Source organism: Ovis aries, chromosome 6 (genome assembly GCF_016772045.2).
Source record: "Ovis aries strain OAR_USU_Benz2616 breed Rambouillet chromosome 6, ARS-UI_Ramb_v3.0, whole genome shotgun sequence".
Taxonomy (NCBI): Eukaryota; Metazoa; Chordata; class Mammalia; order Artiodactyla; family Bovidae; genus Ovis; species Ovis aries.
The window spans coordinates 22,094,624-22,122,615 of NC_056059.1; the positions used below are offsets into that span (position 1 = coordinate 22,094,624).

The 27,992-nt window shown below is 44.3% G+C and overlaps 1 protein-coding gene across 10 annotated transcripts; it reads left to right on the plus strand.

Annotated features, from left to right (window-relative positions):
* BDH2 (3-hydroxybutyrate dehydrogenase 2) lies at nt 1-27,664 on the plus strand. Of its 10 annotated transcripts, none has more exons than XR_009600992.1 (10): nt 1-54; nt 3,332-3,423; nt 4,440-4,545; nt 6,497-6,593; nt 9,529-9,637; nt 9,809-9,896; nt 18,218-18,278; nt 19,453-19,566; nt 24,929-25,021; nt 27,319-27,349. XR_009600992.1 is itself a non-coding variant. In XM_042251184.2 (10 exons), exons 2-10 carry the CDS (start codon nt 3,352-3,354, stop codon nt 27,370-27,372), a joined length of 738 nt encoding a protein of 245 aa, XP_042107118.1. In that variant the 5' UTR covers nt 1-54; nt 3,241-3,351; the 3' UTR covers nt 27,373-27,664. The 10 variants fall into 10 exon arrangements, 9 of the variants coding, with proteins under 9 accessions (XP_042107118.1, XP_060272811.1, XP_004009707.1 ...); XM_042251184.2 differs by lacking the exon at nt 9,809-9,896 and adding an exon at nt 24,289-24,347 and having other exon boundaries at nt 3,241-3,423; nt 4,467-4,545; nt 27,319-27,664; XM_060416828.1 differs by lacking the exon at nt 9,809-9,896 and adding an exon at nt 24,289-24,347 and having other exon boundaries at nt 27,319-27,664.
* The last annotated feature ends 328 nt before the right edge of the window (nt 27,665-27,992 follow it).

A 27,992-nucleotide genomic window follows, 5' to 3' on the forward strand; every position in this document is an offset into this window, starting at 1 on the left:
AAGTTTCTTGCCAGCGCTGTGGTCTGGAGGACGCCATGAGCTTGCTGCTCTAAAGTAAGTTTCCCAATATATTAAAAAAGAAACTTTGGCGGCGGGGTGAGGGTGGGGGGCGGGAAAGGAGAGTTTTAATTTTCAGCTGTTACTTTGTTCTGCACATTACCTCCTTCAGGATTACTTTTAGCTGTAAGTTCAGGATAAGAAGGGATGTTTAACAAATTTGAAACTCTGGTAAGTTTTTCAAAATAGCCAAAGGAGTCTATTGTAGACATCCTTTTTCCTGTTCGTCAAGAATTCCTGTAAAGGCTCTGTGTCTCTGGACTCTGCATTCTTACTGCGGAGGGCGGGGGTTCAATCCCTGATCGGGGAATTAAGATCCCATAAGCAAGGTGGGCCAAATTAAAAAAAAAAAAAATAGCACTTTGATTCTAATATTTGGAGTAAGCAATCGATCTTGTCTGATTTTCACGTTAAATTTATTGAAAGTTGCCTCATTTCGCCATTTCAGATTATGTTTGCACTCATTTTTCCAAAGAAACGCGTTTTCGTGTAATAGTGCAGTTTATCTAGTTACAAGGCTTTAGCTCTAAAATCTGACCCCAGAAAGAAGGAGGACAGCTCGGAGGAGGTCATGAGTGAGCAAAACGGCTGCCCTGCGCTTCAAGCGCTTTTAGTAAGCGCTTCTCTAGGTGTCAAAGCTTCCTGGCGTGTGCCTTCACAGGGCCATGGGCCAAAAGTCACTGATGACAGCAGTGTAAAGTAGCAGCTTTTTAATACATCATGCTCAGGATTGGGGGCGGGTAAGGATTATTGGGGTTTCTTACTTTCCAAAATATTATATTGAATGTTTAGCTTAACTTTTACCATGGTTTAACTTAAAAGGTATCACTCATGTAAGAAGGGGAAAAAAAAAAAAAAACCTAAAATTGCATCAAAGTATGTCAGGCATTGTGAACGTCCTGCTTCTCCGTCAATCACAGAGCATCAGTGAAGTCGTAAGCTAGTCCCTGGGGCAGTTCTTAGACCCACGCGCTGTCAGTCTGGTCCTGCAAGAAACTTGACTCCTAGAGAAAGTTACACACGCACGAGTTTTACTGGAGGAAATGCTGGTATGGGAGAAAATGAGAAGGAACTGGGGCTGGGAGAGCGGTTAGACCGCGGCGGAGCCGGGGAGCGGACGAGGGGCTGGGCGGGGTGCGCGCATCCCGCTTCCCTTGCAGTCCGCGGGAGGAGCGCCACGGCAGGCGGGAGGGGCTCGGGGTGTCCCCAAGCTGCGTTCGCCTTGGCAGTCGTGCCGCACCCAGGCACCCAGGCACCGGAAATGGCCCGGGGGCGGTGGCCTCGGCACAAACTCAGATGGGTTTCAGACCGCGGCGCTGGCATCGTGGTCAGTTACGGGTACCAATTCCGCGGAGCCGCAAGGCCCTGGCGCCCTGTGGGGATTTAGAACCACAAGATCTTCTCTGTATCCAGGATCAGGAGGCCTGGGTTTGAATTTCTAGCCGTGAAACACTGGGCGAACCACGTAATCTCTTTGAAATCAGTGCACCCAGACCAGGCCCTGGGTCAGGTCTTAAACACTCTCTTTCGCCGCTGCCCTCCACCCCTCCATTTGTCCACCGCCTCTGCACGACTGCAGTTTCCTCCGAAGGAAACCCGCTGCTCAGCCCCTCCCCAGGCCTGCTCTCCAGTGAACTTTCCAGAATACACATCTGGTCCTGTCGTGCTCTCAAATCCTCCAGTACCAGTACCGATTGCCCACAGGAGTAACTAGCCCTCAGCGTGGAGAGCTGGGACAGAGGTTGGAGGCTTGAAAGTGTAGGCGAGTTACCGCAAAAAGCCAAGGTTGGCTGACGAGAACAGAGATAAGTTCAAAAAGAAATGACTGGATCGTGTGAGCCCTCCAGGCTAGACTAGCTAGCTCTCTGCACTCTTTATCAGACAGGTAATGAGCAGACTGGGAAGGTAATTTTGTGCATGTGCTATCTATTAGCTCACTCAACACCTACCCAGCTCGCCTCCCCCAACCCCTACCCTTTTCAGTTTGTAAAGACTGGAAAATAAAACTCGAATTCTTAGCCTCTGCTGCTAAAGCTGGCCAACAAAACATGGGCTGGAATTTCAGAGGAGGGCTTCCTCCCAAAATAGAAAAGCCAGGTCTCTGAAAGACTTCTGTCTTTTGCTCCCTTCATTGTTTTTGCCTGGAATGCAGATATGATGTCTTGGGAGAAAGCAGCCATTTTGTGCCTTGTTGTGCGGTCAGAGGCATACACTAAGAACTGCAGGGTGAGAGAAAGGACTTGGTTCCTTGCAGACAGCCCCATTTGATCATTGCTTGACTCTTCACTAGCTGTAACCTCATCACTAGCCTTTCCTGTCACCCTGCGATCTGGGTTACAGTCCAAGCATTGACCAGGTATCTTCTGTAGATCCTATTTCCCCTGTCAGACTTCCTCAGTCCTCCCTTTTAAAAATCACTGTTTGTGTCTGTTAAAGTGTTACTGCTGAATGCTCAAACTTTAATCAGCAGCGCTGTGAGGTAGGGTGCTCACATACGGAAGAGTCAGGAGGCCTGACATTAGTCCTGGCTTTGCTGTTGACCAGCCCTGTGACCTTGAGCAGGTCAAGTCCGTTCCCTCAGGTGTAAAAGGGGGGTTTGGACAGGCTCTGACTTTCCAACTCTTATTTTTCAATGACTCTCTGAGGCCAACTGTGAAATCTTACCAAGAGCCCTGGAAAAACCACAGATGACTGATAGTACAGACCCCAAGAAAAGTGTACAAGGGAGGAAGCAAGAAGGGGTCCCCAGTAGGGAGGACCCACGCAGTGTTTGCAGGGAGGGGCAGAGGGGAGAAGGTGGTGGGCTGCACCAGCAGCAGAGGCTGAAGCAACCTGAAGACGGCTTGAAGCCTCATGCCTGTCTGTCATCAGGCGCCACTTCAGTCGCTCAGTCATGTCCCACTCTGCGACCCCGTGGACTGCAGCCCTCCAGCTCCCTCTGTCCATGGGATTTTCCAGGCAAGGAAACTGGAGTGGGCTGCATTCCCTTCTCCAGGGGATCTTCCCAACCCAGGGATCAAACCTGTGCCTTCTGCACTGCACCCAGATTCTTTACTGACTGAGCTACCGGGCTTTGCTAAATGTTTTTATATGCAAAGCTAGGCATTTAGGGTAAGCCTTCTTGGAGATGGATGGGGATGTTCTCAGGTGTTGGGAATATTTGACAGAGGTGTGTGTCTTCAGGGTCTTAAAGGAGTCCGTTGAACCATTCCTTCTAAATGTTACTGCACAAGGCCACGGGCTACAGTATAAGCCATTAAATACACGTCTGTAGATTAAACCGCAGGTTCCAGGATGGGTCGACTTGATGGGAAGGTCATTGTCCTCACAGCTGCTGCTCAGGGGATCGGCCGGGCAGCTGCGTTGGTAAGTTATTATCTTCTGTTGCTTGCTTACTAACTTTTGCGGTACCAAAAGTTAGTTATGGGGCCAGGTACCATGGTTATTTAGTTCTGCTCTTTTTTTTTTTTTTTCCTTTTGTGCTTCTATTGTCTTAAGTTACAAAAAGGAAAAGTGACTACTCGACTCCAGGCAGATGAGGGAATGAATACCTCACATTTATCCTGTGATGTCACTGATAACCTTTAACCTGAGAAACTTATCTGTCTGCCTCAGTTTCTCTGCACAATAATAAAGTCACTGAAGGGGCCCTACAGAAGTGCATTGTTTTCTGAGATTATGTCAGTTCAGAGGCAGGACTCCAGACTTATGAGACTATCAAGTTATCTTTGCCTTCTAATTTATATCAACTTCTCACACATGAAACCCCCGCCTGAGCTAATAATCCACTTTTATTAAGAGGAAAAGTGTTGAAATAACCCATTTTTCTTTTATTATTTGGATTGTAGTCTCTGCTCAGAAATAGAGTGCAGGCTTTAAAATCAAAGAAAGGTAGTATTTTGAGAGGTGTTCAATAACTGAATCCTAGTTTTTTTTTAAAGAATATTTATTTGGTCTTACAAAGTCGGGCTTCCCAGGTGGCACAGTGGCAAGAATCCACCTGCCAAAACAGGAGACTCAAGAGACTCGAGTTCAATCCCTGGGTCGGAAAGATCCCGTGGAGAAGGGAGTGACAAGCCACTCCAGTATGCTTGCCTGGAGAATTCCATGGACAGAGGAGCCTGGTGGGCTACAGTCCATGGGGCATGATTGAGCAATTGAGCACAACCACACACACACAAAGGGACAAAGTCAACTGACAAGCACAGTGTATGACACATCGTTCTAATTAACGATAAAACTGGTTAAAAATGTGAAGAACGAGGTGAGACTAGGGAGTGTGAAATTTCACCTACTTCATGGGAAAATAATAGCGACAGAAAGATAAAGGGGAGAGGCTAAGTGACTCGGTTCACAAGAGCAGTTTAACCAAGTAAACAAAGGGTTCATTTGTGCATTGCGTCTCCCAGGCTTTTGCAAGAGAAGGTGCCAAAGTCATAGCCACAGATGTCAATGAATCCAAACTTCAGGAACTGGAAAAGTACCCAGGTAAGCACCTCCATATCTTGATTTTGACATTGGCGTCTACAGGGGATTATAAAGCATTAGCACTTTACATGTTGAAAGAAAATTCCTTAGCTGTTCAGCTCCACTGGCCTTCTATTTAAAGCCAGATTCTCTGAGACCCAGTTTGTATTCTGTGAGCCTGCAGACAAAAATCTATACACTTAAATGTATGAACAAAGTTTTTAAGGTGCACACTTAAAATTTTTTATTTATCCAACATGTCAAAGGATTCAATAGCTAATTATGAAGTCGGCTGTGACCATTTAACAGTCATTATGACAGCTTCTTACTTCTGAGCCCCCCTCCTCTGAGGGCAGCAGTGTCCAAGAGAAACATGACTTTTGTCATAGGCATAATTTTTTCTAGTAAAATATACATTTAAAATGTTAAAAGAAACAGGTGAAAAGTTTAAGAATATATTTTATTTAACTCAATATATCTAAAATACTATAATATTAATGTACTCATGATCAAAATTATTAATGGGGTATTTTACATTTTTTCCTAAATCTTTGAAACCTGTGTGTATTTTACACTTCACAGCATGTTTCCAATCAGACTAGCTACACTTTAAGGGCTCAGTAGCCACATGCAGCCAGAGGCTGCTATACTGGAAACAGCTCAGCCCTAACATTACATATCATGGCCAGAGACGCTAAGAAATTGTTCAGGTGTTTATTACCCCTTATACTATGGGCTTCCCTGGGGGCTCAGACGGTAAAGAATTCGCCTGCACTGCAGGAGACCCAAGTACTATCCCTGGGTCAGGAAGATCCCCTGGAGAAGGAAAGGGCAACCCACTCCAGTATTCTTGCCTGGAGAATCCCGTGGACAGAGGAGCCTGGTGGACCACAGTCTACAGCGTTGCAGAGAGTCACTCAGTCATGTGCGACTAACAGTTTCTTTCTACCACTTACTACATACACCACACTGAACCTAACTCCAACATCAGAGAGCTTCGGGTGACTCGGAAAGAAATCAGAACAGAGCACTTATTTAGAAGTTGAATAGAACAGGTTCCATGATCAACACAGATCAGTTCACTGACCTAGTTAACTGCACAAGACTATCTTGAATTGTAATTCCAACAAATCAAGCTGTTGGAATAGAAAAGCCCTACAGAAAGCAGGCCTTTCTGAACCTCGGTTTCAGTCTTCCCTTTCTGTTTATAAACTTTTCTTTCTGTATCCAAAAGAGAATAATGAACCATGTATTATTAAAAAAAAAAAAAAAAAACATAAAAATAATGACTGCTGCTTCCGTTCGAGAACGTTCAGGGGTTTTTGAATAGCTGGTGCGGTGTGTATCTCTCACACCCCCATGCCAGATCTCTTGCGGCCAGTTTTCAAGTGTTTCATCCCTTTGGGCTCTCATTTCTTCTCCTTGTAATTTGGTCCAGAAATAAGTGATGATACCTTTGGCCAGCAGAGTTATTTCTGAAAAATAATAGGATTAACATAAAGGTAAAGTACACAAGTAAAAACAACACCTTATCCACCGCCCCTGCCTTTACTCTTCACACAGACAGAATCCAGCATCCCTGTAGCAGGGACTTGACCTCTGGGGGGAAGAATGGGCTGAAATGAGCTGACTCGCAGCGATTACTGCTGGCTTACTGAGAAGCACCTGCTATTGATCGTCCCCATGTCACTGTGAAGTCTTTACTCAGAAAAGACCTTTATCATTCAATTTATGGACTAGAGAGAAGGGGAAGAAGAAAAAGAAGTGTTATTGGGAGGTCAAATGGGGAGACTTCAAGATTTTTACTGATAGTCTTAAGATTATGAAGACCCTACGAGTGGGCAGCAATCCTACAAAGCCTACTATATGGATATTACCATCGTCATACTTGGAAACAGCTGAATCTTCAAGGCTAAGCATCCTTTATTACAGGCAAATATAGGCAAATAGCACCCTTTGTTTTATATTTCAGGTATTCACACTCGGGTCCTTGATGTCACAAAGAAGAAGCAAATTGACCAGTTTGCCAATGACATTGAGAGACTTGATGTTCTCTTTAATGTTGCTGGGTAATTCACAATTTTTCACTTCACTCTTCTTACAGAAAGCTTTCTGCAACTTTCACACGAAGAATTTTGATAAAGCAAAATTATTCATTGTGAACCATAATATATTCCTTGGGGAATATGACTAAAATTTTGGACAGAATTTTTATTACAATTAAGATCAGCAAGTAAAACAGCCATAGACATAGGCTTGGGGTCTAGAGGCAGTTAGGGTCACTCAAGGCACCAGCACTAACACAAAGCCATTGCTCTTTTCAGGACTGGTACCAGGCTCATGCCAACGGACTTGTCACTGATGTTCCACTAGGACTGATAAAATAATATGAAAAACTTTTCCCATAGAGTGTCTTTAAAATGACCCCCTGTCAGAATACATTTACCAGAAGCCAAGTACTCAGGTTATTGAAATGTGAATGTCCCCAGTTTTTTGGCACATTCTAGCAAGTTCTTTATACCTCCCAAGCTCAGTGTTTCTTATCGGGACAGTCAATCCCAGCAAAAGAAGGTTCACGTTGTACCTTTATACACAACATAAAGAGAATGACTTAATTGAACATCATGGGGTGGTACCAAGCTTCCTGACCTACACACGTAAGCTAGAACTGGAGCAGCTACATGTAGATTCAGCCACTGGAAGCTCCAAAATCATTGCAGATGGTGATTGCAGCCGTGTAGATTCAGTGAGCTGGAACCCACTCTCCCTTCTCAGGCGTATCAGTAGATGTGAGTAAATAGCATCTCAGTAGATACCTTCCAGATGTTCCACTTTTCTTAGGTAGTGTTACATTTATACCCCTGCATTGGTAGAAGAATCCTAGAACGTTCTAATATAGTTTTGTGGTTCTACCTAATCATGATTCAGAGTGGAAAAAAAAACCTCTGCATTCATAGTTTATCAAATGTTACAATGTATGGAAATTAAATTATAGCAACAATTTGTGATGATCTGGTTTATAAATAACCTGCTCATCCCTCATGAGGATATACGCAGAACTGTGGAAAAAACAACTAGCAAAATTAGTTTTTGAGCATCTGTTAAGTGTTCAGCAACCTAAGGGATACAGAAATAGAGCGTGTGATTCTTGCTGTCATTCAGTTGAACTGGAAATACAGTGGTGTCAGAACCAACAATCTTTTATAATTAATTACATAATTTTGGTCCAGGGGACAGTGAAATCGAGTAGCACTCAAGTGTTTAGAAAGCTTCCTTGAGGAAATGTGACTTCAAAAGAGTGAGGTTTATATTAAAGGTTTGCTTTGTTCTGCAATGTCTGCTCAATATGTTAGAACTGTACAGTAGGGGCACTATTTTGCTACCCTGAGATGAGACTTGTTTCCTTGAGTTTAGATTTCTCCTTGAGAATGTAAAATTTGTGCGACCAGAGGGTGCTCTTGAAGTAGTAGTTAAGCATTCTATTCTCATTTGTTTTTTATTTATTTTTTAATGGATTTCCCTGATGGCTCAGATGGTAAAGAATCTGCCTACAATGCAGGAGACCTCAGGGTCGGGAAGATCCCCTGGAGAAGGGAATGGCAACCCACTCCAGTATTCTTGCCTGGGAAATTTTCCTTGGAGTTTTGATTTCCCTTGAGAATGTTACCACCCTTATGGCAGAAATGAAGAGAAACTAAAAAGCCTCTTGATGAAAGTGAAAGAGGAGAGTGAAAAAGTTGGCTTAAAGCTCAACATTCAGAAAACTAAGATCATGGCATCTGGGCCCATCACTTCATGGGAAATAGATGGGGAAACAGTGGAAACAGTGTCAGACTTTATTTTTGGGAGCTCCAAAATCATTGCAGATGACTATTGCAGCCATGAAATTAAAAGACACTTACTCCTTGGAAGGAAAGTTATGACCAACCTAGACAGCATATTCAAAAGCAGAGAATTACTTTGCCAACAAAGGCCCATCTAGTCCAGGCTATGGTTTTTCCAGTTGTCATGTATGGATGTGAGAGTTGGACTGTGAAGAAAGCTGAGCGCCAGAGAATTAATGCTTTTGAACTGTGGTGTTGGAGAAGACTCTTGAGAGTCCCTTGGACTGCAAGGAGATCCAACCAGTCCATTCTGAAGGAGATCAGCCCTGGGATTTCTTTGGAAGGAATGATGCTAAAGCTGAAACTCCAGTACTTTGGACACCTCATGCGAAGAGTTGACTCATTGGAAAAGACTCTGATGCTGGGAGGGATTGGGGGCAGGAGGAGAAGGGGACGACCGAGGATGAGATGGCTGGATGGCATCGCGGACTCGATGGACATGAGTCTGAGTGAACTCTGGGAGTTGGTGATGGACAGGGAGGCCTGGCGTGCTGCGATTCATGGGGTCGCAAAGAGAACTGAGCAACTGAACTGAGAATGTTAAATTTGTGCCACCAGGCGGCGCTCTTGCTCTTGAAATGATGGTTATGCAGCGTGTTATTTGGTTTGGGGTTGGGTTTGGGGGGGTTTTAATATTTATTTATTTTTGCTGCATCAGGTCTTAGCTGCAGCATGCAGGAATTGAGGCCCACGGACTCTCTACTTGAGGCAAGCGGGCTTGGTTGTCTTCAGCATGTGGGATCTTAGTTCCCTGCCGACGAATGGAACCCCCGTTTCCTGCCCTGGAACCTGAATTCTTAACAATTGGACCACCAAGAAATCCATGTTTATTTTTAATGACAGTGATTTTCCCGTGCAGTTGGTATAAAATTTCTTATGTTTCTTAGTTTCCAAACTCCTGCTTTCTTTTAAAAGAAGTTTTTGGTCTTAAACTTTTTTAGCTTATGTTGTTAGAATACTTCACCTAATGTGCTAAGCGATACTAGGTTTGACTTGTTAGTAGTCTTGGTGATGGAAGGGACAATGGTCCAAGCCAATAAAGAACAGTGGAAAGGATAAGGAAATTCAATGGGAGTTTTTTAGGATGATCATCTTCTCCATTGCTTAATCACTCCTCCAGCTTCGTCCATCACGGAACCATCCTGGACTGTGAGGAGACAGACTGGGACTTCTCGATGAACCTCAACGTCCGCAGCATGTACCTGATGATCAAGGCCTTTCTTCCTAAGGTGAGGTGACCAGCATCGCTAGCGTGAGCATAAGTGGGCCTCCACACTGGACATCCAGAGAGGATCCCCAGTCTGATAACAGCTCTCATACTGACTAACCTGAATTGAACATGTATATCAAGACATTTAATAGAAATGAACTCGTTTACCTTTCCACTTCATTCACTCAAGGGCTATGTACCAGGCTGCATTTCAGATGAAGAAGGCATCAGAGAGCTAAACAAAGTCCTCTCTATAATGAAAGTCCTGTGTTTGAGAGGTGAGATGGGACCGTATGTCATCCAATAAATGTATAACATGTGGGATGGTTGTGAGTACTATGAACTAAAAAGATGCTAGGCTATCAGAGAGGTCCAGGAGGGCCTCACTGGAAAAGTGTAACTTTCATAGATGTCCCAGGGAAGTGAGGGAGCTGACTGTTCAGCTATGTGGGATTGAGTTCCAGGGATTGGGACAACAAGGGGGCTTGTGGGCCCAAAGCAGCCTGATGAGAAAGGTATTGCTTTATCACGTCCAGTGTGCAGAGGGATGAAGCTGGGGGGTTAGATAACTTGCCTGAGGTCATGTGACTAGTCAAATAACTAGCCATGCAACTAGGAAGTGGTTAGAGCCAGGATTTGAACCCTAGAAGCTGGGCCCCTTCTTTCTTTCCTTTCTTTCTTTATGGCTGGAGTGACTCTTTGTCGCTGTGCACAGGCTTTCTCTAGTTGCAGCGAGCTGGGGCTACCCTCTAGTTGTGCTGCTTCTCATTGTGGGGGCTTCTCTCGTTTTGGAGTACAGGTTCTAGGTGTGCGGGCTTCAGTAATGGCGGCTCGCTGGCTTAGCAGCCGTGACGCACGGGCTTGGTTGCTTTGCGGCATGTAGGATCTTCTCAGACCAGGGGTTAGTCCTTGCTTGTCCCCTGCATTGGCTGGCAGAGTCTTAACTGCTGGACCACCAGGTAAGTCCTGGGCCCCTTCTTGAGCGTCAGTGTCTGGGCACACTCTCATTGCTTTTCTGTACCCTGAGTATTCTGCACTCCTGCTTTCAGCCGAACCACAGAGGTACCAGCAAGGTGAGAGACAGCGTGTGCTTAAGAGAGAGTATTCCTCCTGAGTCTGCTGCCCTTGCATTCACCAGCCTTCACACAACTCATCACTGTTTTTAATTTATTTTACAAACAAGCATTAAGTGCCTTTCAACTGAGAGTGCCACACTAGGTGCTCTGGGGGAGGGGAACACAAATATGAAAAACATTGACTACAGATGAGCTTATGAGCCAGCAGTAGCAGAGAGCACAGGCTCAGACAATGAACGAGGTGGACTTTGCACACAACCGGCTCAGTTTAGGGTTGTAAATTGAACCCTAGTGAAATGCAGAAATGCTGGGCTGGAAGAAGCACAAGCTGGAATCAAGATTGCTGAGAGAAATATCAATAACCTCAGATATGCAGATTACACCACCCTTATGGCAGAAAGTGAAGAGGAACTAAAAAGCCTCTTGATGAAAGTGAAAGAGGAGAGTGAAAAAGTTGGCTTAAAGCTCAACATTCAGAAAACTAAGATCATGTCATCTGGTCCCATCACTTCATGGGAAATAGATGGGAAACAGTGGAAACAGTGTCAGACTTTATTTTGGGGGGCTCCAAAATCACTGCAGATGGTGATTGCAGCCATGAAATTAAAAGCCACTTACTCCTTGGAAGGAAAGTTATGACCAACCTAGATAGCATATTGAAAACCAGAGACATTACTTTGCCAACAAAGATCTGTCTAGTCAAGGCTATGTTTTTTCCAGTAGTCATGTATGGATGTGAGAGTTGGACTGTGAAGAAAGCTGAGTGCTGAAGAATTGATGCTTTTGAACTGTGGTGTTGGAGAAGACTCTTGAGAGTCCTTGGACTGCAAGGAGATCCAACTAGTCCATTCTAAAGGAGATCAGTCCTGAATATTCTTTGGAAAGACTGATGCTGAAGCTGAAGCTCCAATATTTTTGTCACCTGATGCAAAGAACTGACTCATTGGAAAAGACCCTGATGCTGGGAAAGATAGAAGGAAGGAGGAGAAGGGGACGAGATGATGAGATGGTTGGATGGCATCAGTGATTCAATGGACATGAGTTTGAGCAACCTCTAGGAGACTCTTGAGAGTCCCTTGGACTGGAAGGAGATCCAAACAGTCCATTCTAAAGGAGATCAGTCCTGGGTATTCTTTGGAAGGACTGATGCTAAAGGTGAAACTCCAATACTTTGGCCACCTCATGTGAAGAGTTGACTCATTGGAAAAGACTCGGATGCTGGGAGGGATTAGGGGCAGGAGGAGAAGGGGACGACCGAGGACAAGATGGCTGGATGGCATCACCGACTCTATGGATATGAGTCTGAGTGAACTCCGGGAGTTGGTGATGGACAGGGAGGCCTGGTGTGTCGCAAAGAGTTGGACACAACTGAGCAACTGACCTGACCTGAACTGAACTGAAATGCAGCAGAGCTGCCCCTCTCTTCCACCCCAGCTGGGTTAGGTGACTGACACAGTGAATGCTGCCCCAGCCCAGGGCGGGAGATGAGTTTTCTGATGGCAACACAGTTGCTGATGCTTTGCTGCGGACATTAAGCCTAACATCAAGAAAGATACAGAAGTAAGCTAAAAGGAAAATTGGAGAAATTGATTTAGTAATGAGGGAACTTTTTTAATCTACTTCTTTAGTGTCTAGAAGGAATCTTTGGATTGGCCCTGGTGGCTCCGCTGGTAAAGAATCTGCCTGCAATGCAGGAGACCTGGGTTCGATCCCTGGGTCTGGAAGATCCCCTGGAGTAGGAAATGGTATCCCACTCCAGTACTCTTGCCTGGAGAATCCCATGGACAGAGGAGCCTGGTGGGCTATAGTCCATGGTGTCACAAAGAGTCGGACACAACTGAGCAACTAACATACACATGGAATGTTGAACTAGCAAATTTTTAAAATATACACATTTTTAAAACTTCCTCCTTTTATTATTTTCTTTTTGGCCAAACTACACGGCATGCAGGATCTTAGTTCCCTTTCAGTTCAGTTCAGTCGCTCAGTTGTGTCCAACTCTTTGCGACCCCACGAATCGCAGCACGCCTTTTACCAGGGATCAAACCTGCATCCCCAGCAGTGGATATGCAGTCTTAACTGCTGGACCACCAGGGAATTCCCAGGATTGCTTTTGTGTGTGTGTGTGTGCCTGTTTGGAGTTCATGAGAATCTGAACTGGAGTGTATTTCTTGAAGACTGATCCTTAACACAGGGTCGGAGGAAAAGCTGAGGCTACGGTAAAAGAGGAAGCCTAGGTCAGATGGATAAGACTGTCGCGCGTGTCGGCAACACATCTGTGCACCGAAGGTCTGGCAGACACTGGGAAGGGTGTCGCTGCAGGGTACAGTGGGAGCCAAAACTCAGACTTGTTAAGAGTTAACTTTTAAAATATCAGATGCTACCTTCCAAATTAGTGAGTTTGCCTATGAGGTAAAGCAACTTAGCAATAATCCATGTGAGCCAGTGACACTCGTGTGTAAAAAATCCCAAGAGATACTAGTGACTGGGATGAGAAATCAGAAGGCATCACTTGTTCACGTGACCCTAACGGGCCTGACCCGGGGTTTTGGAATCAGGTGTCGGAAGACCTTAGGCAGGCCTGCGCTCTGCCCCTGAGTCGCCACGGGACCTGGGAGATGACACTCTCTCAGCATCTGTTTCTTCTATTTAAAATGAGGGTGACAGATCCCACAGTCCTTTCCAGCCGTAATTATGTTCCTTAACTATGATGCACATGTGCCGGCTTAGAACTTTCCAGGGGAAGCCAGAGTTTGGAGTCTCGGCAGATTTGTAAGGTCAGGTGGTCAAAACAGGAATAATACTGGGAATTTTTGTTCATAAATTGTTATTGTTGTTGTTCAGTCGTGTCTGACTCTTTGCGACCCCATGAACTCCAGGGTTCCTGAATAAGCATACAGAAAACCATTCCAAGACTAAAAGAGCACTGAAAAAGCAGAGAACAAATTAAAGGTACTGTGAAAGGAGGTCAGTGCAGAATCCAAGGCCCGCCCATCAGAAGAGAAGATCCATTACAGCAAGGATCTGGGAGTGTCTTGGCTATTTGGGGGGTCTTCCTCCTTTGCTGAATCTTAGACGAGTCCCTCACACATTGAGGGGCTGAGCAGACATTTGCTGGATGAAGAAATGAATCTCGGTTGTCGGTCCGGGTAGAGGTCAGGCATGGAATCACTGAAGACAAGCCAAGGTCTGCCAAATTTAGGAGCTGAGCTCTGGTCAGGGAGGGCAGAAGAGCTCATGGTAGGGCCAACTAGACAGAGCTAGAGGGACTCTTTAGAGATCTTCGTAGCACCTGCCTGAGTCTCTGAGAAGTCGATGCTTGACAGCACAACCGTGTCCAGGTACTTCATTTTATTGTCACACCTGGCAGAGAGGAGCGTTCACAGCAAGACCGCAGGTGCTGAGCTGGTGGTGAGAAGGCAGCATGGGAGGAAGGCAAGGACTGTAGGTTCTAGAATCAGCCGGCAGACCTGGGCTAAATGCATAGTCCAAGGATTAGAGGGCAGCAGTAACATGTCCCAGGTGACTGTATTCCAAAGTACTGCCTGGGGAGTTTATTGCATTTCAGAAGATCGGAGACTGAACTTATTCAATAGTCCATCTTTATAAATTAAACTCTGTGTGTGTCTGTGTGTGTGTGTGCTCAATCATGTTATCATGTCTGCGTCTTTGTGACCCCATGGACTGCAGCCCACCAGGCTCCTCTGTCCGTGGAGTTCTCCAGGCAGGAATACTGGAGTGGGTTGCCATTCCATTTTCCCGGGGATCTTCCTGACCCAGAGACTGCACCCACGTCTCTTGTGTCTGTCTCCTGCACTGGCAGGTGGATTCTTTACCACTGAGCCACCCAGGAAGCCCCAACTGGGCTACCTATATTCCATGGGCCTCCTGTGTGGCTCAGTGTAAGGAATTCACCTGTCAGTGCAGGAGACAAAGGAGACGCAGGTTCGATCCCTGAGTTGGGAAGATCCCCTAGAAAAGGGACTGGGCACACACTCAAGTATTCTTGCCTGGAGAATTCCACGGAGAGAGGAGCCTGGTGGGCTACAGTCCATGGCATCACAAAGACGCAGACATAATTAAGTGACTGAGCAGGCACAGCACATGTATTCCACGTATATTAAAAATGGATTGTACGTTTCAATTATACCTTGATGAAACTGGGAAAATTAATTAAAGCAGGTTATGTTATTTGCTAAAATGGATAAAAAAATAATTTTAAGGCTTAGTTTTCAGCACTGTTCAGTTCAGTTCAGTTCAGTTGCTCAGTCATGTCCGACTCTTTGTGACCCCATGAATCGCAGCACGCCAGGCCTCCCTGTCCATCACCAACTCCCAGAGTTCACTCAGACTCACGTCCATCGAGTCCGTGATGCCATCCAGCCATCTCATCCTCGGTCGTCCCCTTCTCCTCCTGCCCCCAATCCCTCCCAGCATCAGTCTTTTCCAATGAGTCAACTCTTCTCATGAGGTGGCCAAAGTACTGGAGTTTCAGCTTTAGCATCATTCCTTCCAAAGGAATTCCAGGGCTGATCTCCTTCAGAATGGACTGGTTGGATCTCCTTGCAGTCCAAGGGACTCTCAAGAGTCTTCTCCAACACCACAGTTCAAAAGCATCAATTCTTCGGTGCTCAGCCTTCTTCACAGTCCAACTCTCACATCCATACATGACTACTGGAAAAACCGTAGCCTTGATTAGACGGACCTTTGTTGGCAAAGTAATGTCTCTGCTTTTGAATATGCCGTCTAGGTTGGTCATAACTTTTCTTCCAAGGAGTAAGCGTCTTTTAATTTCATGGCTGCAGTCACCGTCTGCAGTGATTTTGGAGCCCCAAAAAATAAAGTCTGACACTGTTTCCACTGTTTCCCCATTATACTTTGCTAATTATCCTGGTCTTTTATTACGAGGACTCCTCTTTATAGACACACAAGTTTTCTTGAATATTTTCTTTTTCTGCAAACCTGACCTCGTTGGGTCACCTCAGCCTCTCCTCGTATCCCTTTAGTCCATCCAACATAAGACCTTATGGTTATTTTAGACTTCGTGCTCTGAAGTGCAGTTAGTAGCTCAGCACCAAAACAGAAAGTAAGACTGCCAGAAGGAAACAGAAAATCTTGGCAAACTCATCTCTGGGTCATTGAACCATGGCCTTCTCCATTCCTCACCTCTCTGGAAGCTGCTGGAGAGACTTGCCCCAGCGGAAGTGATTCCTTTGTTAGAGCCCTTCCACTGCCTACGGAGACTACTCCCCCGTAGAAACTCTTTTGTACTTGCCTTTCATAACAGAGCATGTCCCGGTTTTCCTCCCTGTGTCCTCCATCTCCCCCAGCACTTTTTCTGACTCTTCACCATCTCCTCCTTGTTGCACACAGCCATCCCCACACCCTCTGATTTCAATGTTGGTGCCCATATTACCACCAAAATCTTGACTTTCTGTCCACTGACATGGAATAAATAAGTACGGAGACAGAGCTTGGAGAAAGTAGGAAAATGGCTTTAATCCCCAGTGGGCCAAGAGGAGAACACAGCAGGCCATTACCTCAAGAACTGTGCCCCCCGCTTGCGGAATCTGAGGGGATCACATAGATTGGGCTCACAGTTTGGGGTGTGTGATAAGGAGCAAAGTAGTGAGAGTGTTACATTCTTTTTCTGGTTTCAAAACAGTCAGAGCTGGCATCAGGTAGCCCATAACTGGGCCTGGCAGTCCAGTAATCAGGTCCATTTCTCTGTGGTTTATCGTACTGTGGCCCTCTTTTGAAATGCAAAAAGCTGCAAGGGGTAGTCTCCAAAAGAAGGGGGAAGGTAAGCACCTGGTCCACGATGTAATTTACATAGAGTTAAGGGGCAGAAGGTGCAGGTTGTAATTTACATAGTGTCTGGTTAGTTTTGTAAGGTACAGGCTAGTAACCGTTGTGGTTAAGCTGAGAGTGATTAACTCTTTCAGGCCCGTTTACGTTTCTTCTCCAGTCTGGTCACTGTTTCTTTTCCTTTCCTTGTTCTCAGCAGAGGAAAATCTTCATTGCTGTTTTTGCTGCAACACCCATTAGACAGGCATTCTCTCCACTCTCACTTCTTCCCCCTCAAACATTCATGGGTGGGTACCCATGTGAATCTGCCTGCAGTGCAGGAGACCCGGGGTCGATCCCTGAGTCGGGCCTGGAGAAGGAAATGGCAACCCACTCCAGAATTCTTGCCTGGAAAATCCCATGGACAGAGGAGCCTGTTCCAGCTGTACTCATCCCTTCCTCCCACTTTTGTGACAGTCTTTTTGTTTACTGTCCTCAAAATACCCTTTTCTTTTCTTTTTCTAACTAATATTCTAGCTTTCAAAACATCAGCCGTCCTCTGCGTGCCCCTCAACCTAGGCTGCCTCCTTCTCTGCACATCCCACTCCTTCTCTGTGTTGGACTCTGCAGACATGGAGATGACGCGCGATGGTACAGGTGGATTTTTGAGTTTAGAATGAAGGAGCTACTGCTGAGATAACATTCCTGCTGCAGGTTGTATTGGCTACTTGGATCAGACTGGTAGTTCTACAGGCAGGCCGGGACTGAGTTGTCTGTCTTAGAATCGCTGGTCGTGACTCTGTACCTGACCACAGTAGGTAGTCCACAAGAATGTGATAAATGGTAAGAGTTTTCCATCAGGAACACACAGTAACATTAACATTCATCAGCCTTTCATTTAGCTCAGGGTTCCTTCGTAGTCTTGCTGATGCTCTTGTGCCCCAGGAAGGCAGTAACCCCTTAAGTAAAGTTCCTGACGATGTGTACACAGGCCGTCAGTTGCCGGGAGTGACTGGGTGAGACCGTTAAGGCTGCTTCCCGATGCTTAATGTTAACAGTTAATAAGGTATCTCTGCAAACTATAAGTAAACGTACATCTTTTAGTCTGGGCTTCCTTCGTAGCTCAGTTGGTAAAGAATCTGCCTGCAGTGTGGGAGACCTGGGTTCAATCCCTGGGTCGGGAAGATCCCCTGGAGAAGGAAATGGCAACCCACTCCAGTGTTCTTGCCTGGAGAATCCCATGGACAGAGGAGACTGGAGGGCTACAGTCCATGGGGTCACAAGAGTCGGACTCAACTTAGTGACTGAACCACCACCACCACATCTTTTAGTTTGGTTCTTATTTTTGGCTGTGCTGGCTCTTTGTTGCTGTGTGGGCATTTCTCTAGTTTCCGAGAGCGGGGGCCACTCTGGTCACTGCACACAGGCTTCTTGCTGAAGGGGCTTCTCTTTTGCAGGACACGGTAGGCTCTAGCTCACGTGGGCTTCAGGAGTTGCAGCTCCTGGGCTCCGGAGCACAGGCTCAGAAGGTGCTGTGCGTGGGTTTAGTAGCTCCACTGCACGCGGCATCTTCCCAGAGCAGAGATTGAATCCACTTCTCTTCCTTGGCAGGTGGATACTTTACCACTGAGCCACCAGGAAGGCACCAAATGTACATCTTTTAAAGAGGTAGAATTTTTAACCTACAGAATAGCATGTTTTGGGGGGGGTTTTTTGTCTTTGTTTTGTTTTGGCAGATGCTGGCTCAGAAATCTGGCAACATTATCAACATGTCCTCTGTGGCTTCCAGCATCAAAGGTAGGCGTGTCTTCCTCTGGGAACCATGCCCCACAGACTGGCACATCTTCAGGAGTTTAAGGGTTTGGGGAACAAGCATAGCAGAGATCATGTAACCCACACATGAGTTCAAAACTGCTTTTTTTTTTAACTGGAATTAAGCACCAAGCCTTTTGCCTTAAATGTGAACCAATCATGGAACTAAAGTTTGCTTGCTTTGCCCTCCCTTTTTTCCCTCTAAATGGATATAGAAATGAAGATCAAAATGGGGGAAGGAAACATTTATCCATTTAATTAATCAAAAAAGATGTACTGAACATCCACTAGATGCCCCTGACCCCAGAGAATCCACAGCCCCAAAGGGGGAGAGAGGTGGGGAAGCACACGGCTTCTGCAGCGTTGATAGGATTACAACATAGCTCTGCGCAGAGTGCCCTCATGATACCAGAGATGGACCTCTGCCTGTGGATTGGGCAGAGCTGCACAAAGACGTGTGGTCCAGCCCTGAGCGAGAGGTCAAGCTGCATCCACGTCTGTGATGCAGACATGGAGATGATGCATGATGTACAGGTGGATTTTCGAGTTTAGGATGAAGGAGCTACTGCTGAGATAACATTCCTTCTTTCAAGGATACACAGTAAGCCCTCCTGGGAGAGGAATACAAAGAAATAGGTTTGTTTGAATTGTGTTTTGTTTCACTTTGATTTATCCTAGTTTGGTTTTTTTTTTTTTTGGAATCCACCTAAGGGTTCTACCAACTGATGATGAAAAGCTAAGGCTACAGCTCTCACTTAAATGTAGCATGTCAACACAGAAGTCTCACCTGAATTGTGCCAACAATGATACTATGTCCCCAGATTCAGAAACTAGCCCTATGAATGGAGAACAGCTGATATCAGTTTTTTGAAAGGGTGGAGTATGAGGAAGCAGTGGAGACTGTGCTTGTTATTTCTTCCTCCCCTCCTTCTCAGGCGTGATATGCCCTGCCGGCTCAGTGGTAAAGAGTCTGCCTGCAGTGCAGGAGACCCAGTTTCCATCCCTGGATCGGGAAGGTCCCCTGGAGAAGGGAATGGCAGCCCAGTCCAGTATTCTTGCCTGGAGAATCCCGTGGACAGAGGAGCCTGGCGGGCTACAGTCCACGGGGTCGCAGAGAGTCGGACACGCCTGAGTGACTGACACGTGCTTTCCTTCTCAGGCGTTGTGAACAGGTGCGTGTACAGCACAACCAAGGCGGCGGTGATCGGCCTCACCAAGTCCGTGGCTGCAGACTTCATCCAGCAGGGTATCCGGTGCAACTGTGTGTGTCCAGGTGAGCTGGGCACTGTGGGACTGTGAACTTGACCTCTCTGACCTCCTGGCTGCCACTGAAAGGCGCCTGTGTAGGCTAGTTTACCACAGGTTGTGTTGTCACTGGGCAAAGCTCAAAAGAAAAGGAGGCTGGGCTAATAGAGACACAGATGCAGGGAACAGACATACGGACGCCAGGGGGAAGAAAGCAGAGTGGGCCAAACTGGGAGACTGGGATTGCCATATATCTACTACTGTGTACAAACAGAACCTAGCATACAGCTCAGGGAACTCAACTCATTGCTCTGTGGTGACCTGATGGGAAGCAAATCCAAAAAAGAGGGGAGAAATGTATGCGTATAGCTGTTCACTTCGCAGTACAGCAGAAACAGACACAGAAGTGTAAAGCAACTATACTCCAGAATAAAAGTATTTATAGAAAGGAGGATGGGGCAAAGACGTCATTGGAAAAAGAAAAGAAAAGGATTTTCTAGGCTGTGTTAAGTTGCTTCAGTCATGTCCGACTCTTTGGGACCCTAAGGACTGTAAGCCTGCCAGGCTCCTCAGCCCATGGGATTTTCCGGGCAAGAGCATTGGAGTAGGTTGCCATTTCCTCCTCCAGGGGATCTTTCCAGCCCAGGAATTGAAACCCCGTCTCTTACATCTCCTGCAATTGGCAGGCAGGTTCTTTACCACTACGCCAGCTGGGAAGCCCTGTTCTAGTCTAGGGAAGAGGGGATAGCATGAAGATTGCCTCTTCTTCCTCTGGGAGGATAGAGGGCCCACGAGGCCAATACCAGAAAATTCCAGACTGGTTGATTAAGATTCTATTTCTGGTAAAGACTGAAACTGCAGTTAGGTTAGGCATTAAATACAGGTTTGGTATCATGGGCTTTAGCATAAATGATGCCATTTTGATTTAACAAATGCAAAATATTTAAATGCTACTTGTGTGGATGGGGGCCATTCTAAACCCTGTGATTAAGAGCTATAACTAGCCTCGGCTTGGTGTTTTGGAAGCAGGCCAGGATGATCTTGTCAGAGAAAAGGTGAAAAGTAGACTGTACTCCCAGCACAGCAGGAAGGAAAAGGAGCCTTCGGACACAGGATGCCACTGAAGCAAGTCAGTCACCTGGGGTGGCCCATAAACAAAAAGGAGGGATTAACACCTTCCTTTGGCTTCCCTGGTGGCTCAGAGGTTAAAGTGTCTGCCTCCAATGCAGGAGACCCGGGTTCGATCCCTGGGTCGGGAAGATCCCCTGGAGAAGGAAATGGCAACCCACTCCAGTATTCCTGCCTGGAGAATCCCATGGACTGAGGAGCCTGGTGGGCTGCAGTCCACAGGGTCACAAAGAGTCGGACACGACTGAGTGACTTTACTTACGCTATACAGAGAGGGTCAGCAAACCGTGGTCTACAGGCCAGATCTGACTCACTACCTGTTTTGTAAACACAGTTTTATTGGAACACATCCCACCCAGTTTGCTTCTGTACTGGTTACGTCTGCTCTCATGCTGAAGTCAAAGCTGAGAAGTTATAAGAGACCAAATGGTTCTCGAAGCTAAAAATACTTTCTGTCTCACTGTTGACTAAAAAGTATGCTGGCCCCTCATGTAAAGGAGAGGAAAAAAGGAGAAATTCTTATTAGTAGAAAGGACATTGATGTTTATACTATACAGCAGTCTATTAAGCACGCAATTGCAGTGTGCCTAAAAAAACAATGTGTATATCTTAATTCAAAAACATTTTATTGCAAAAAAATGCTAACCATCATCTGAGTGTTCAGTGAGTCATTATCCTTTTGCAACAGTAACAGCATAGATCACTGATCACAGATGGCAGGTGGTTCCCTCCCACAGAAGAAGGAGGCAACATATGTATACCTATGGCTGATTCATGTTGGTGTTTGGTAGAAACAAACACAGTTCCGTAAAGCAGTTATCTTTCAATTAAAAAATTGGTTAATTAAAAAAAAACGAATACAGTAATAATGACAACGTTTCAGATATTGCAAGAATTACCAAATGTGACACAGAGACATGAAGTGAGCAAATGTTATGGGAAAAATGCTGCCAGTAGACTGCTCAGAGAAGCATTGCAAAGACCTTCAATTTGTAAGAAATGCAGTACTTGTGAAGTGCAGTCAAGCAAAGTGCAGTAAAATGAGGTCGGCCGGTTCAGGGTGCTGAAGAGGAATTACCAACTTCCTCTCTGAAACCGAATTCAGTATTGCATGTCCAGAATCAAAGTTTCTCTTGGTAGTTCACAACTGCTGTTGGGAGGTGGGGAGGAGAAACATTTCACAGTTATCCGTGGGACCTTTGCAAACCCGAGGGGCATGCCAGAATTCGGGGAAGGAGTTGATGGGGAACACTGTGTATGGTTTGGAAAGCAACGCAGGGGATTCTGATCTCATCCTTCATGGTCTCCCCTTGGCTGAAAACCACTGACTTATTAGATAAAAGGGGTGAAGCTACCAAGTAACCTTCGAGCTGCAGAATTTCCATGATTGAAGTGTTCTGTTTAATTTTTCTTGGACCAGAAAGGTAAACTCAAGTAACACTAGCCAAGAGAAGGATCAGCACTCCCCCAGCAGTCCAGTGGCTAAGACACTGCACGCCCATTGCAGGGGGCCCAGGTTTGATCCCTGGTCAGGGAACTAGATCCCACATGTCTCAACTGAAGATGCTATGTGCCACAACTAAAATAAATAAATAAACAAATGTTGTTTTAAGAAAAGAAAGAGGAGGATCTGACAGGAGAGACACAGTTTTGCTCATACACACTGGTGATATTGTTGGCTATTCTTGGTGCCATTTACCCAGCGGAATAAAATGTCTAATGATTTGGAAAATGTGGTTGTTTTAAAGCTGGACTTTTTGGAAGACTGGAAAATATATCCTCACACTGTCTGGGACAGGGAACTAGCTTTGACTCACTGAGCCAGTCACAGAAGAAAATGTGACAAGGAATGAGAGTCTGGGGTGTTACTGACGGACAACACTTCAACACCAGACTGGTGTGGATGGTGGCAGGGATTCAGTCTGTGTAGGGATTCAGTGGAGTCAGGTGGCTGGAATCGAGTGAGAGGACTAGGCTTGCCGCTCAGCCTTCACGTGTCAGTTCCTCAGTCATGTCCAGCTCTTCGACCCCATGGACCATAGCCCACCAGGCTTCTCTGTCCATGGAATTCTCCAGGCAAGAAATACTGGAGTAGGTTGCCATTTCCTTCTCCAGGGGGCCTTTCTGACCCAGGGATCGAGCCCCGGTCTCCCGCATTGTAAGCAGATTCTTTACCGTCTGAACCACAAAGGAAACCCTTGGTCATTAATACCGGTCACATGTAAGATATGGTGTGCATCTGCCCCAGTGGGCAGCGAGAATTTTGAGGAGGTTGTCTTGAGCACACCGTTGGTAGAATTGTGGACTCCAAGGAGGCTGTTGATGAGGGAAGTGAGGAAAATATCATCAGAAATTGGATACAAAGAGATTTGTGTTATGTGGTGCAAGAAATTTCATCAACACTATTGCCTGCAGTAACTGTGAAGTGTGGAAAATGTTCTTGATGAGCCAGACAATGTAGCCAAGGCAGCAGCCATCCGGCCTGCAGAAGGTTCCGCCCGCTCACAGTAAAATGTGAGAGCAGAGAGGCAAGCTAAGGACAGGGCTGTTAAACAGCAAGAAGCCTCTCCAGAGAAATGGCAAACGATAATAAAATTGAGATTCTGGTTCTGAAGGAGGGAGATAAACTGAGAGATTGGGACTGACATCACACAGTACTCTATATAATATAGATAACTAATGAATCTGCTGTATAGCACAGGGAACTCTACTCAATACTCTGCAACGGCCTGTAAGGGAAAGGAATCTAAAAGAGAGTGGATGTATGTACATGTATAACAGACTCACTTCGCTATACACCTGAAAGTAACACAACATTGTAAATCAATTATACCCCCATAAAAATGTTCAAAAGAAAGAAATTGTTTCCGAGCAGATGTCCAATCCATGACACGCCCAGGAGCATGGTCTAAGGATGGAGCTGAGGCTGTGACTGTGAGGTCATTTTTTTATGACCTTAGAAGGATCATATGGTCTTCCTGGAGTACTGTCAGCAGAAGAAAGGCCCTGTAAAGAGAATTTGCAGATCACAGAAGTTAACAGAAATGCCTGGGAACTTGTTCTACAGAATGTGAACTAACTGGGATTAAAAAAAAAAAATATTTTTTAATTCATTTATTTATGGCTGTGCTGGATCTTCATTGCTGCTCACAATTTAAACATTTATAGTCATTTTTATTTTTCTTGTTTTAATTAAAATAACTTAACATTATATTTTTTGAATAAGAAATATGAAACAATGGTTAAAATAGGAATTTGAAACCAATGAGAATTTCAAGATAATGAGGAAAATGTAGAGCCACTTAAGTTAGCCATAAAGTATCATGTGAATGTGATGAGACCAAAGTACTTCCTGGGAATGCTGGGTGCTTCACCAAGAGTCCCTGCCTAGTATGACAAAGAAGAATAGCTTGTGTTTTTGAAAATCATAGAAACGTTATTAAAGAAGTTATAAGACTGTTAAATAAAAGAGCAGGCAGGTAGAGGGGAAATTGTCACTCCAAGTCATGAGGAAAAATTTCACTGATCATTGAATGATACAGAAAGTAAGTTTAAAGTTTAATTGCCAATTTCTTTTTCAGTCTAAGTAAGTAACCAAGCTGAATGCCTTCCTTTTATTTAGGGACAGTTGATACCCCATCTCTGCAAGAAAGAATACAAGCCAGACCAAATCCTGAAGAGGTATAGCTACTGTTTTAAATGTTTAAATCCTGTGGCTTAGAAAAATGCCGCTTCCTTACCTAGAGTAGACAAATCCATAGAGACAGAAAGGTTGAAGGGTGGTTGCTAGGGGGTGGGAGAAAGTGGGTCGGAAGTTGTTTTATAGGTATCGAGTTTCAGTTTTGCAAGATAAAAAGAATTCTGGAGATTTGTGCCACAATAATGTGAATGTACTTAACACTGCTGAACTGTAAACTACAATTGGTTATGATGCTAAATTGTATATTATGTGCATTTTACCACATTTTAAAAAAACATAAAAACGCCCTCTTCTTTAGTACTAACTTTCTGATCCGTCACAGTGTCTATAGGTTTTAATATAAAACGTAGTTTGAGTAGCTTGGGAGTTACCATAGTCCTGTTTGGTCTACTGTTAGTGATGTTAGCAATAATGATACCGTCCCGTATGTTGCATCATGCGTGCTGAATCAAGTCGGCGGTTCCTTTGTAGATTCCTCTTGCCTTTGACCTCCTAAAGGTGTTGCAGGTGCATTCACAGTTCAGCTCACATCGCTGATGTCCGATATGGTTTCTGCTTACAGGCACTGAGCGATTTCCTAAAGAGACAGAAAACAGGAAGATTCGCAACTGCAGAAGAAGTAGCCCTGCTCTGCGTGTACCTGGCCTCTGATGAAGTAAGCACTGTTCTTCCAGGGGGGTTCATTATCCTCAATCACGTTTGGCCACAATTTGCTGATCAAAATAATGTAATTTAGGACGTGATCACATGCAGGTGCTAAGACGTTGCATTTACAAAGTAGGGATAGGTGCTGACTTAATTTGCTTGGTAATTAAGGTCACTTTGACCTCAGCCACCAACTCATCCTCGTTCAGCTTTACACGTTGCTAAATCTGATAGCAAATGAAGTGGTGAACGGTTGAAAAAAAAATTAAAATTGCTCAATTTAATTAAAATTAAATTGCTCAATTTTATCATTCTTTTCAAAAATTACCAACTTGGGAAACAATATAATGATTAAGCAATGATTTAATGTAAATCAAACCAGTGAACCTCCAAAATTGTGAGAGCTTCAGGTAAAATGGGGAAAGGGTAAATCAGATTTGTGTCCAGGAGGCAAAGAATTAGCATCTGGTGCTTTCAGTTTTATCAGTGATTTGTTTAGAAGAATCCCCCTACATCCTCCTTTTTTCCCCTATGAATTCTTACTTGTTTATATTCATGTATGGAAATTCATAGTTCTGTCTCTTTCCACTTTGCATGTATTTAGCAACCAGTTTCTTCCTTACTGGCTGCTGTATATTTTGTGTATGTGTATGTGTGTGTGTTACTTGCTCTTTCCGACCCCATGAACTGTAGCCTGTGTCCATGAGATTCTCCAGGCAAGAATACTGGAGTTGATAGCCATGCCCTTCTCCAGAGGATCTTCTAAACCCAGGGATTAAACCCGGGTCTCCTGCATTGTAGGCAGATGCTTTAGCATTTGAGCCACCAATGACATACAGTTGTGAAAACAGAAACTATTTTTTTTAGAAATATTTCTTATAAGGTATAGAGCACAAAAATATCCCCTGTGTTTTATGCCTTTGAGTAATAACCAACCGGGAAACTAAAAAAAGAAAAGCAGGGGTAGGTGGGAGTAAGGAGGTGTGTTACTGATCAGTCAGCATCTCCTGAATGAAACTTGTACACATCCGGTAGTTGGTGAATGTGGCAAATGCAGAGGTTGAAATGTTTTAGTGACAGAGCAGTAACTACTTCTCAGAACTATTTGTAGCAGTTTTTCATAGCTGAGAAAACTGCTGGACAGATCGTAATGGAACCAGTATATTGACTTTTTTGATCTCTCTGAATCCATGTCTTCAGAAAAGCTCATTTGATCTGGGGGTACTGCTGATAAGCTAAATTGCCCTGATTTAGCCAGAGCTTAGGTTAGCAAATATTTGGGGACACTCTGGCTTGGAATACACAACAAAAGCACCTTTGCCGTTTAAAAAGATCCTGAAGGGTCCATATGTGATCAGACAGCCTGCCTTTTAAAAAAAACTTAGAGAAACTGGGGGTTGTTTCTTGGTAGAGTGACTACTAACCCACTCATTTATCTAAATACTTTATATGCTTAGTTTTCATATATTGTACTTTACAACACTCTGTACTCCTGTTATGATGTCATTTCCTTCCTACCTCTTCCATTATTTTAGGTTTCAGATGTATTCAAAACTAAGAGCACAGATTTGAGTCTTGATTTATCCATTATCCAAAGGTTTAAGTTAAAATATTTCTGAATCTCTACCACAAGAATCACTTCAGCTTTAATTCTTTGGAAAAATAAAAATTCTGTGGGAAAAAAAACCAGAAACTTAAAATCCCTTAGTTTTGTACAGATTTAGATGTCTGAAACTAGCATAAATTGTTTTCTTGGTTAACAGATTATAGTAATTATTACTCATATAAATTTAAAAAATATATTTAGTGCTAGTCAGTTCCTGGAATTAGCCATGTATATTGATTAACTAAATGTGCATCTTTTTAAACAAAGTTCTGTTTGGTGATTGACATGACCACTTTATGACTGACATACTTGATGATGTTCAAAAGTTTATTAGTGGCATAAAACTCAGCTAGTTTAGAATACTTCTGAGTTTCAAAATGAAAATGCACTATTTTAGCCTATGCTTTATCCTAATTCAGGGAGTGGCTCTGTATCACAGAATTTTAATTTTCTGATTCTGATACCAAACACTCTTAGAATGTGACATGCATTCAGACACCAGCAAGAGTCCAGTTAGCCCCAGATCATGAGAACACGCAGCAGTTTTAAATCATCTGGAATTTAATTCAGATTTTTCTAACTTCTCTTTGTTAAGTGAGATTTCCTAGTACTATGAGAATAAACTGTTTAGCTGTCTCAGTCGGGAAAACTGAAGAAACACACCTGGCTAACTGTTTGGTCTCCTGTGTTTACCACTGCAGTCTGCCTACGTCACGGGTAATCCCGTCATCATTGATGGAGGCTGGAGTTTGTGATTTCAGTCAGGGTCTCCTTGCTGGGAAGGCGGGCCCTTCCTGACCACAGTGAACCTGCTTATGAAGAAAACTCACCCAACCTCTCTTTCCAATTAACGGAAAATTAATGAAAACAAGACCTTTGATGATGTCATTGTTCACAAGTATCTGAGTCTTTAAATACATTAATCTCTTTCTAGTCTGTTCTGAAATCATTGTAGGTTGGTGAGATAATGAACTCAAAAAAAAATATTTTAAGAATAAGTCTCAATTTGTAAGCATGTAAAAATTAAAATGTGAATATGAAGAAAAATAGTTGGTGTTTTTTTTAAATGGTATTCATTTCTATTTTATTTCTATTTTCCAACATTCAGATATTTTTGTACAGTTCTGCATTGATCTCTATGTGGGTACTCATTTTAAAATTTTACACCATTATAAATGAACACCAAAGGTATAAAGGAATTTGGCCTCAGTAGCCAACACTTAAAGGGTTTTAGGTTCAGGACTACATATTGTTGGTCTGTTATGTAAAAGAAAAATAATTATAGATATTTATACTTAATGGGTGCCATCACTTTTCTTAGTACTTTTTTTAGTCTAACTAAAAAATCTTTATTAAAAAAAAGTAATATTTGACA

Coding starts and splice junctions, on each gene's coding strand:
- BDH2 (XM_060416827.1), top strand. CDS start 3,352: ATGGGTCGACTTGATGGGAAGGTCATTGTCCTCACAGCTGCTGCTCAG. Junction 3,424..4,439: donor TCGGCCGGGCAGCTGCGTTG/GTAAGTTATTAT, acceptor AAGTAAACAAAG/GGTTCATTTGTGCATTGCGT. Junction 24,348..24,928: donor CCAGACCAAATCCTGAAGAG/GTATAGCTACTG, acceptor TTCTGCTTACAG/GCACTGAGCGATTTCCTAAA.